The 12,152-nt window shown below is 41.9% G+C and overlaps 1 protein-coding gene across 8 annotated transcripts in view; it reads left to right on the forward strand.

Moving 5' to 3' along the window:
- The first annotated feature begins 920 nt into the window (after window positions 1-920).
- The window catches only part of GSK3B (glycogen synthase kinase 3 beta), a 173,497-nt gene continuing 162,265 nt past the window's right edge, over window positions 921-12,152 (forward strand). For 2 of the 8 annotated variants that reach the window (XM_084871677.1, XM_084871682.1), the window contains exon 1: window positions 922-2,192. In XM_084871677.1, coding sequence (XP_084727803.1) covers window positions 2,105-2,192 — 88 coding nt within the window. In that variant the 5' untranslated portion in view covers window positions 922-2,104. Of the gene's footprint in view, window positions 2,193-12,152 lie in introns of all 8 variants that reach the window. The other 6 variants (XM_084871678.1, XM_084871683.1, XM_084871680.1 and 3 more) reach the window with 5 other exon arrangements.

The following is a 12,152-nucleotide window of genomic DNA, read 5'->3' on the forward strand; positions in this document are numbered from 1 at the left end:
GCAGTTTCGGAGCGGCCGTGCGGAGAGCCCGCACTCCCTATGTGTGTGTTTCCATAAGGTGTGGGAGCAGCCGCAGGCGAGCCCGTCACTCCGTCCGCCACGGCCCCAAGTCTAGTTGCAGCCGCAGGCGAGCCCGTCTCACGGTCCGCCGCGGCCCCAGCCGAGCTGCTCGGGACTCCGGGGACCGCCGCCGCCGGAGGCTGAGGGCCAATCACAGTGCAGCTAGGTCTTGCGATTGGACGGCAGTGAGTGCCGATTGGCTGCCGTAGCGGTTTCGGCCTCCCTCCCCTTTCCCTTTAGCCCCAACTCTAGCTCCAAAGCTCCCAGCCAATGAGAAGGCACGTTATAAACGCCCTCCCATTGCTTTCTTCTTTGCCCCGCCTTGGCAAGGAAGGAGGCGTTCTGACTGGCCAGACTGTCCTCGGAAGGCCCCCTTCCATGCACCAATGAGCGAGGGAGGCACACTCCCAGCGGAGTTTCTGGCCAATGACAAGGCGGCCACGGGCCCCAGCCGTGCTGTTTCACCCAGAACCCCGGGTTTCACCGTTCTTAACTCTTCAAGCGTTTTTTTTCTTTTTTTTTTCTTGAGGACTCTGATTGGCCACTGTGGCCATTATCGAATTTCTCCTCCGAACAAGGCGAGACCACCTTCTTTTCGCTCGGGTGTCTTCGGTATTCTTCGCTCTCTGGGCGTGGCTTTCCGAGCGACAGATTCACATTGGTTCCTGAGGTCTCTCGGCTTTTTCCGGGAGAAGCAGCTGAAAAACGACGCCCGTGATTGGCTCCGCTCGGGCTTCGGCTCCGCGACCGAAGCGGGCGGGCGCGGGGCTCGGCCGGCGATTCCCAGACGCCTGTTACGCTGGGCGTCGGGCGCGCTGGGCGGTGTAAGCCTGGGCGGGGGAGGAAGGAGGCGGAGGACGAGGTGGACGGGGGAGGGGTAGCGGGGAAGAGCTCAGGCGGCTGCGCAGACGGCGCTCCTCACACAGAGCAGCCCCTGACCCGGGCGAATGCGGGCTTGTGTTGCCGCCGCCGCCGCCGCCGCCGCCGCCCGGGCCGAGTGACAAAGGAAGGAAGGCCGGAAGGAAGGAAGGAAGGACGCCGGGAGGAGCCGGCCCCACAGCCGCTGTGACAGGGGCTCCGGACTGGGAGCCCAGCGCGGACACTTCCTGAGCGCAGGCACCGAGCACACAGGCGAGGGGCGGGAGGGCGGCCGCGCTGGTGCCGCGGACGGGGGAGGGGGCCCCGAGGGACAGAAGCGGTTGCTGGGCTCCCATGTCCCCGGCGTATGGGGAGCAGCCGAGGAGCCGCTGCCTGGGGTCTGAAGGGAGCTGCCTCCGCCGCCACCGCCGCCGCCATGGCCGCTGGATCCAGCCGCCGCCCGCAGCTGCTCCTGGCGCAATGAGGAGAGGAGCCGCCGCCGCCGCCGCCCGCCTCTGACCGACCGACCGACCGACCGACTCGCCGCTCCGCCGCTCTCCAGGTCGCCGGGCCCCGGCCGCCCGCCCGCCGTATCCCGCCGCTGCCCGAGCCGCAGCGGCTCCCGTCGCATCTCCGAGCCACCCTCTCCCTCTCCCTCCCTCCTTCCCATCCCCCTTCTTTTCAAGCGTGAGACTCGTGATCCTTCCGCCGCTTCCCTTCTTCTTCATTGACTCGGAAAAAAAAAAAAATCCCCGAGGAAAAAAATATAATCTTCAAAGTACTTATTTTCAATCAAGTATTTGTCCCCGTCTCCCGTGATATACATATTATATATATATATTTTTAGGACCCTCCTCATCACCCCCCCCCCCTTTCCTTTTCTCCCCTCCAAGGAAAGGGAGGGGAATGGATTGTATTTTTCGCCCCCTAGTCCCAAATCATCTATGTTAAATATCCATACGGATCTGTCTTGAAGGAGAAATACATCGCTCGTTGTTGTTTTTTTTTTTTTTTTTTTTTAAAAGCTATACAAAAGGAGTGGAAAAGAACACACAAGAGAACGAAGCCTTTTTTTTTCTTGTGGGAGAACTTAATGCTGCATTGGTCATTACCCTAACATCCCATCCTACAACAAAAGGAAGAAGAGGAAAGAAGGAGAAGAAGGTGATTCAGGAAGAGAGCGATCATGTCAGGGCGGCCGAGAACCACCTCCTTTGCGGAGAGCTGCAAGCCGGTGCAGCAGCCTTCGGCGTTTGGCAGCATGAAAGTTAGCAGTAAGTATTGATTTTCTTTTACACCTTTCTCCTCCTCCACTTCATCCTTAAAATAGGAACCCTGGGGCTGCCAGGGGCTTCAAGTCTTAGACCTCCCGATACAGCAGTCGGATGTAATGGAAAGGAGGCAAAAAACAAAACAGTGTCTTCAAGGATGAAGCGGCTCCCTCTTTTCTCCTCCCATACCTCCTCCCCCTGTCTCATTCACCTTGAATTGAGAGAAGATGATTTTGTTGTTGTTGTTTGGATGATTTGATTTGAAACTTATTTTCTTACACTTTCCTTGCTGTTGATAGTCAGCTGTATTCAGTGCTGGAGTATTCCCGCGTTAAAATAGCGATGGTAAAGTGTTTACTCGCCCATCCTTGTGGATAAAGAGGACAAGACTTGATTCATAAAACATGATGTATGTTGCTCATTTTGATGTCTTTTGGAATGAGGGGTATTTCGGTTAGATCAGGTCTCAGGGGTTTCCACCGTTTTTGTATACTTAATAGAGAGACCGAGTGTTACAGTTGCCTAACATTTCTTTCCTGCTTGTGTGACTATACAAAGTATTTGTTCTAAATCCTGAGATGAACTTGGTCAGTAACCGGCCTTCTCGTTGGGAGGCGAGCATTGATTCCTTCCTTTGCGGGGGGCCAGTGGGAACTGCTGATACCCAGTAGCAATATCTCTTGTTTGCGTTGTTTTAAATTGGATAAGTGGTTTAATATGTTATCTTTGATCCTTCCCATTTTGACATTACCTGTCTACTGCTATATAATTTATTGTTTAGTCAAAAGGTAATTTGGGAGTAGGTCCAATTTTTGATTGAGGTTTGCATTGTCATGTTGCCAGATACTAAGTTGAATGTTAATTGTTACTGACCTGACATTTAAGTTCAATTTTGGGTGCCATTGCATTTGTACTTGTTAAATGATCTAGAGGTCAGGGGTCCCCTTAGGATTATTTAAAATGCTCTTGCATTGGTTTTCTGTCACATTTAGATAAAACTATGGATTTAGTTTTGAGAATATGGATTTAGAGCTTTCCATCATAGGTTTTGCAGAACGCTGTGGTCCTGCATATAACAGGGCTATTTGGGCTGAGCTCAGGGTTGTTGCTAGAGTATATTCTTGTCCCAGATTTGTGCTGGAAGCCTGTGTTTTTGAGGTGTTTGGTATACTAAGTACCCAGTGTTCTGATGTACTACTATCTCTACTTGTGGATCTGTTTATGTGCTATTTTATGACAGCGTATGTAAAAATATTTCCAGAATTTGGCAAAAATTATAGTTTCTTATTCCAACAAAAAGAAAACTATTTTGTTGCATAGAAGAAGGAGAGAACTGAAGAATTGAGTTTTTATTTTTTTAGAAGCATATGCTGTTATGTGAAATTGATTATATCCTTAAGCAACATAAAATGATTTTTGTTGAATTCAGGATTTCAATTCATGTTGGCTTTTGGAACTTACCTGAAACAGGGTAGCCAAAGGTAATAGCTAAATGGAAGGTTATTTTTTAAAGTTAATTTGGGGAGGGGGTTGTGGGGTGTTGACTAGCTATTGTAGAATGCAGGGTATGTGAAAAGGGAAGCTGATGATGCATCTTCAGGGAAGGGTCAAGCTTTCTAAGCACTTCTCGGGGTCATTTGAAAGGAATATTTAAAAATTCTAAGGTAATTTTCAGCTATGATGAAGCAAATCTTATAATAGCTACTTAAGAACTTCTTGTGCTACTGGGGTGTTTGTTTTTTCAGCTTTTAATATAGTTTAAAAACCACTCAAAACCAATTTCAGGTATTAGATCTATTTCAAAAAGCAAAATAGAATAGCTTATAATTTAAAATTTTGGACTTTTCATTTTTATCCCCAGGCTTTCCTTTGAAAATGACTTAATTCTTGATAATGTGGATGTTGACTGATGAGGTAATTCTTGTACAGTGTAGGTTAAAATGTTTAGTTTTCTGTTAGTATATAGATCAACATTTAAAAAGTTGGAGTTCAGTGCTAATTGTTTTTGACAACCTTGACTTTAAGGACATTTTAGAAGAAAGAGAAATCATTAAATATTAGAATGCTGGTGTTCAAGAAACCGTGTTCAGAAGAGAGATACATAAGAAAATGCAGTCCTTGTCCTCAAAAGCTTATCATTTAGTAGTAGAGGCAGATTATGGGTCAAAATATGAAGACAATACCAAGATGACTGTGAGATTGTAAATACAAATAGAATGCTTTGTTCAGAGGGACAGAGAATAAAGGGGTGAGGCAGATGGGTCAGAGAGGGAAGACTTCTGCAGAAGGGTGCTTTAAGACAGGTGGTAAAGGAAGCAGTAACCAATTGATACAGAAGCATAAAGGATTCTCGATGGAAAGATTGGACAGAGGCACAGAGATGGTGGTTTTTGTAAATGATTTTTGTATTTACTAAGCTAGTTAGTAAATCGGAATTAAAGTAGTCTAAATAAGAAAATGAGAGGTGGAATCTGGAAAATAGTTAATAGCTGATGGAGAGTAGAGGGGGCCTGTAAGTTTGGTTGAGCTTTAAGAGATATTGGAATTTACTTTAGATGGCTGAACCAAGATATTGGAAGATGATTTGGGCAGCTGCATTGATGGATTAGAGTAGTCATCAGCCCTTTTAGGGATACCATACTAAAGGTGTGTTGTGAATCCTGAGGGAGTATAAAATAACATGTGAAAATGGGATGAAAAGAGCACATTTAAGAGAACAGTGTGAATGAACTGGCAGGACTTTGTATTGGATTGAAGGGGAATATTTGGGAAGGAGTCAGGAGTTAAAAATAAATTCTGATGTTACTGGTCTGGAAGAGTTGACTGCGAGTTAAATTGTTGGTTGTAATGGGAAAGTTGAGAAAGTTCTGAGATGAGAGGGTAGATGAGTTCACTTTTTAAAAATTTAATATACAATAGGTTCCCTTGAAATTCAGCAGACACAATTGGTTACTGGCAATGATATTTAACTTATCAGCCTATTAATTGCAGTTTCTAATTTTTCTACACTTAAAAATATCGATTTTTTAAAATTAAATATATTTTATTGATTTTTTACAGAGAGGAAGGGAGAGAGAGAGCTAGAAACGTTGATGAGAGAGGAACCAGCTGCCTCCTCCACACCCCCTACCGGGGATGTGCTCGCAACCAAAGTACATGCCCTTGGCCAGAATCGAACCTGGGACCTTTCAGTCCGCAGGCCGACACTCTACCACTGAGCCGAACTGGCTTTGGCAAAAATGTTGAAAGTAGTAAGTAAACGAAGGGTTTTCATTTAAATACTTTTCATTAAATTTCTAAAAACAATTTTTAAAATGTAGATTTAAGAGCTTGGCACTTGAAAAACCTAGTTATAATAGTTCCATGGTTATTTATTTGAAAACAATGAAAATATTTTTGGCACTAAAGTGTGATTTTAAAATTTCAGGTATTTTATATAGCCTTTAACCTTTGGTACAACTTAAAAACTTTTTATATATAATAAATATGATCATTTTCAGGTAAACCTCACATTTAAAACAGTGGTAATAATAATAGCAGCCTTCACTTGGTTTGTGAAGGGTCCAGCAGACTTTAAAAGTTGATTTTATAACAAGTTGTTTTTGACTTTTTTGTTGAGCTAAGCACTCATTGCAAGTTTAAATCGGTATTTTAAAAACATTTTATTTACTATGGTGAAGCCAACATTTCTTTTTGTTTACATCCAGATTCAAATGTTATTAAATAAATGTTAATATACAGTTCCTATTGTAGAATCACTTGATATTATACTCAAAATAGAAAAAATAAGGACCCTATGGTGATTTTCGTTAAAATATTAATAATAAATCTCTGGTATACTATTGGTGAAAATTTAGCTAGTTGCCTAGGTTTGGAAAGAGGGAAATAAGTTGAGTATTATTTCCTCATATAAAATGTTTTTTAGAGTAAAGTTGTTTTTAGTAATGAGAGAATAATTAATAGTATTTGTGTATTTAAGCGTGGTGATTAAAACCAAAGAGTAGGTGGCAACTTAGAGATCCTGTATTCCTAAGGGAGGATAATCTCTTTGTGACACCTAAAAGTTAGTTTATTAGAATTTAGGGAATTTTTAGATTATCCATGTTGATGTTGGAAAAAAGCTCATGTGAGACTGAAAACTAGAACCTTATTTTCATTTCTTTCCCAATCAAACCTTTCCAGAGTTCTTAAAACACTAAGATCTTCATATGAGAATTTCATATTATCATGTTGCATGCACTGGTAGAAACAGCTAATTGTGAAAGGAGGCACAGGTATTGGTTCTGGGGGAAAACTTGAAGGGAATACAGAGATTTCCAAAACAATTTATGGCTGATGGGGAATTGCATTTAGAAAATGAGGTGACATCTTCTCATTTCACTGGCATGGTTCAACTGAAAGTTAGTACTTGCGTCCTGTGTTGTTTGCCCTGTTTTGAACTTGAGTTGCAGGTATGAGATGCTGGTTTGGAGAAGTTTGCAGTTGTTTGAAGTGTCGGCAAATTCTTAGGCTGCGGGAGCTCTGTTTTCGCATGTGCTTAATGTATAGAGAAGGCTGTGAAACATGCATGTGCTGATACTGTTGCCACAGTTCCATACTTTTTAAAGATGAATTTGTTAGAGTGCTAGTGTGTTTATTTTTAATAAGACTCATGAGACTGTGAGACAGCAGTGGGGATGGGCAGGCTGTGAGATTGTAGTATCTCTTATGCTCCACCCTACAATGGAGAACTGAGGGGCCGAGCACGTGGGTGTGACAGGAGTAGATGCTAGTACTAACAGGACCAACCTGATTTCCTGGATACTGTACAACCAAGAACATAATCACTATGAATAAATTAATTTGTGTAATGTTTAGCATTTTTTAAGGGGGTTTGTGCAAAAGGAATCTTTCATGATTTCAAGTATGGAGTATTTTCATGGTTCATTGATTTTATAAAAGAGGTTGCAGTCTTTGTTCCTATCTTGGGTCATACAAATCTTTCTTGATTATATAAATATCTTTGAAATTGGTTGAATGTGATACAGAAATATACATTTACATAAAGGCCTGTGTGAATAGAACAGCAAAGAAAAATAGACTGTAGAGTTAAAGAACAATTTGTTTTCCAAAAAATTGGCTACCACTGCTAAGTTGAAACAATAGTGATTTTTAAATTAATATTTTTGTTTTTTTTTAAAAAAAATTAGTTGTTATGCAGCAAATAATGAACATTCAGTAAATTATGACAATATATACTTGTGTCTGTAATGTACTTGGTCTGGTACAAGGTATAAAGCTATAACTTCGTTGATTTGGAATCTAGTTTACAGTTCCCCTTCCCACTTTGCTTATGTTTTGGGGAGAATGGTTTACTTTCAAAGGGTATGCAAGTAAAAAAATTTGTAAATGGTTGAATCTTACATTCTATTTGTACTTAAAATCTTACAGTCGTTTTACAGTTTTCTTAAAATCATTTTGGTTTGATCAGATTGAGGAAAAATGATGAATTAAAAAAAAACAACAACTAATTCTGCCAAACCAACTTTTTTAAAAAAAAAATCCTTACCGAAGGATATGTTTTTCATTGATTATAGAGAGAGGAAGGGAGAGGGAGAAGAAGAAAGAGAAACATCACGTGAGAGAGAAACATCAATTGGTTGCCTCACATAAGGGCCCCAACCAGGGATCAAACTTCAAACCTGGAAATGTACACTGATCAGAATTGAACTCTGAATCCTTCAATGCATGGAACGACACTCTAACCATTGAGCAACACTGTGGCCAGAGCCCCGCTTTTCCTTTTGTCTCCAGGGTACCATTCCCAACAGTGGCACAAATATGAATCATTAATATGTCCCTTATTAACATAGTCTAGAGTTGTTAATTTCTTAATTCTCCTCCCTCCCTCCCTCCCTCCCTCCCTCCCTCCCTCCCTCCCTCCCTCCCTCCCTTCCTTCCTTCCACAAATATTGATGTGAGAGCCCAACATCAGTAGGCTTGCCCCCTGTACACCCCCACTGAGAATTAAGCCAGCAACCTGGCCCGACCAGAATTGAACCAGCAACCTTTCAGTGCACAGGACAATGCCCAACAAACTGAGCCACACTGGCCAGGGCCCAATTTCTTATGTATCCTTCCATAGATAATCTGAATGTTTATAAGTTAGTTCTAGTATGGAGGTATGTTTTGTGCATACATACATAAATTGACACTGACTTTAGCATAAGAGTGTTAGAATTAAGACAAAATTTAAATCAGTAACTCTAGGAAAATTACTGTTGTTTGTCATCACTAAATCTAAATGTTTTAGATTATTAAACCTTTATTTTTCTGAATGAATTAGACAGGGAGTAAGAGTGAAGTTGAAAGAATGCTTCTCATGGCAATAAGAGGTAAAATGCATTCAATGAACATTTACTAGTAGCACATTTAAAATACTTCTCACTGTTTGAAAAATGATCTATAGTGTCAGGGAGATATTATCTGTGTGGTTTTTTTTTCTGGAAATAATTGCTTATTTTATGGTAAAGAAAAAGACAAAGGGTAAGATTTTCCTATAACTTTCTATTTTTTAACATCTTGGATGAAAAAACCTGTTCTCTTGAGAGATCAGAGGCGCAGAGTGCATAATGTAAATGAAGCCTGTGCCTTTTACCTGTTTAAGAGCGCACGATTTCATTCTGCTTATAAACCAAGCACTCTTGTCATTTAAAAAAAAAATTTTTTTATTTTTATAAAGTAATATATTAATATTATTTAAAGAAATCAAATAGTGCAAAAAGTCTTATTAAGGAAGCCAGTCTCCTGTACTCCATTTTTATTTCTCAGAGGCTGTTTCCTCTTGTAGTTTTTATCATATTTTTAATTAGTATACTCTTTGTCTGTTTCTTAAAATTATTTTTATATTTGTCTTTTCATTATGGTAGATACTATTTATTGTCATTCTCATTTTCCTTTTGCTATCATCCTATCTAATAAAAGAGTAATAAGCAAATTGACTGTACCTCCACTACACCCACCAGCCACACACATCAGCCAATCAGGAGCAGATATACAAATAAACCCAACCAAGATGGCTATAGCCATGGAGAGAGCAGGAGAGAGGCTTGGGTTTCCCCAGCAATGGAGGAAGCCAAGTTTTCTGCCTGCCCTTGTCAGCCTAGGCCTCTACTCAAGGCTATAAAGTTTCAATTGTAGAAGGTAAATAAATCCCAGATACCAGGGCCTCAGCATGGGTCGCTGGGGGGCATGGCCAGCCTGCAAACCACCACAGACCCTTCACCCAGGCCGCTCCACGCCCCAAGGGAACCCCCATTCTGATCTGGGATACCCTTCAGGGCAAACCAGCTGGCCTCCAAACATGCACAGGCTTCTATGTTATAAAAGAATAATAGTCATATTGACTGTCACTCCAACACATAAGGTGGGTGCCCCCATGTGGACAAAGATCCTGCCCCCATGTGGACACAAGATGGCCACCACAAGTTGGCCAGCAGGGGAGGGCAGTTGGGAGGGACCAGGCCTGCAAGGGAGGGCAGTTGGAGGCTATCAAGCCTGCAGGGGAGGGCAGTTAGGGGTAACCAAGCTGGCAGAGGAGGAAAGTTGAGGGTGACGGGGTCTGCAGGGAAGGGCAGTGGGGGACACAGGCCTGCAGGGGAGGGCAGTTAGGGGTCACCAGGCCTGTAGGGGAGGGCAGTTAGGGGCAAACAGGCTGGCAGGGGAATGGTTAGGGTAGGGGTGTCGAACTCAATCAGAGAAGGGGCCAAAATCTAAAATCCAGCCTAAATCGCGGGCCGAATGGTTTACTGAACAGTCATAAACTGACAATGTCATAAACTGACAGCGGAGTGCAGTGATGACAGCGCGGTGCGGGCCACATTGCAAGGCCTGGCGGGCTGGATTTGGCCCGCGGGCCTTGTGTTTGACACATGTGGGTTAGGGGGTGATTAGGCTGGCATGCAGAAGCGGTTAGGGACAATCAGGAAGGCAGGTAGGCGAGCAGTTGGGAGCCAGCAGTCCTGGATTGTGAGAGGGCAGTCGGACATCCCTCAAGGGGTCCCAGATTGGAGAGGGTGCAGGCTGAGCTGAGGGATACCTTCCCCTCCCTCCTCTCCCCCATGCATGAATTTTGTGCACCAGGCCTCTTGTGCTAATATAATGATACCACTATTTTTATCATTATGTAAGTTATCGGGTCTAGTAATAATTAATGTCGTTTTTAAACATTCGTTTAAAATCTTGCTTGGCGTTGACTTGTATTGACATAACCTTCAAACACGTGGTATCTACAGAACGTGTGAAGTGCAATTAACAAGTTTTGCCTGAAAAAGTTTGTGTTTGGTTTGGTTTTTGTTGCAAAACTAGGGCTAAGAAGATGGCGGATGAAGAGCATATTCGGCACTGCATGCTTTACGAGTTCCAATTAGGAAGAAAAGCAAGTGAGGCTGCAAAAAACATCTGTAGTGCTCTTGGTCAAGATGCAGTTAGCGCCAGAAAATGCCAGCGTTGGTTTGAGAAATTTCGCGAGGGAAATTTTTCGTTTGATGACAAGAGTGGTCGAGGCCGTGTGTCCAATTTTGATCAAGAAGCTCTTCAAGCTCTTTTGGTGCAAAATCCTCAAATTACCCAACAAGAGCTTGCGACAACTTTAAATTGTTCACAAAAAACAATTTCCAATCAATTGCGTGCACTTGGCAAAGTCCAAAAGTTTGGAAAATGTGTTCCTCATGAGTTGACCGACAACAACCGTAATCAAAGAGTCACAATTTGCAGTTCGCTCCTCTCTCGTCAAAACCGTTTTCCGTTTTTAGAGCAAATTGTTACCGGAGATGAAGAATGGGTGCTGTATGTTAATTTGAAAAGGCGGCCTCAATGGTTGGACAAAAATGAGGCTCTGCAGCCCACGCCAAAACCTGACTTGCATGCGAAAAAAGTGATGTTGCGTGTTTGGTGGAATTTTAAAGGAATTCTTCATTATGAACTTTTACCATCTAACCAAACCATTACAAGTGCAGTGTATAGTGCCCAATTGGAAAGGTTAGCCCAAGCTTTAAGAGAAAAAGAACCCGCGCTGATTAATCGGAAGGGCGTAATTCTTCACCACGAAAATGCACGACCGCATACTGCAAGAATCACTGCTGAAAAACTGCGCCCGTTGGAATGGGAAGTTCTCCCTCAACCTGCATATTCTCCTGATATTGCCCCTTCCGATTACCATTTGTTTCGTTCTTTGCAAACTTTCTTCTTGGAAAAAAATTTAATAATGAAGAATGCCTCAAAAATGCATTGACCGAATTTTTTGCATCAAAATCACAAGAATTTTACAACAGAGGGATTAAAATGCTTCCTGAGCGTTGGGCACAAGTAGTAGAAAACAACGGCAACTATATTGTTGATTAAATTTTGTTGTATTGTTTAAATAAATTCGATTTTAAAAAGTATTAGAAAACGACATTAATTATTACTAGACCTAATATAACTTAAATGATTAATACTCAATACCTAGATAATAAGCAATATTCTTAGCAGAAGGAAGTAGTGTACAATGATCGCATTTTCTTTTATAAAATAGCTTTATTGATATATAACTCACAAATAAAATTCATTCAAAAAAGTTGTGGTTTTTAGTGTACTCACAGAGTTATGTAATCATTACAACATTTTGATTTTAGAACAGTTTTTATTACCTCTAAAAGAAACCCCGTACCAATTAGCAGTCACTCCCCACAATCCCCTTCTTCTCAGCTCTAGGCAACCACTAATTACTCTGTATGGATTTTCCTATTCTTAACATTTTATATAAATGGAATCATATAATATGTGATCTTTTGTGACTGGCTTTTATTTTTTTATAGGTTCATTTATGGCATAGCATTTATCATCAGTACTTTGTTTCTTTTTATTGATGAATAACATTTCATATTATTATATAATTGTATGGCAGTGCCATCATTTGTTTATCCATTCACTATAGACATTTGG

This window comes from Pipistrellus hanaki, assembly GCF_964339955.1.
Source record: "Pipistrellus hanaki genome assembly, chromosome: 2".
Classification (NCBI taxonomy): Eukaryota; Metazoa; Chordata; class Mammalia; order Chiroptera; family Vespertilionidae; genus Pipistrellus; species Pipistrellus hanaki.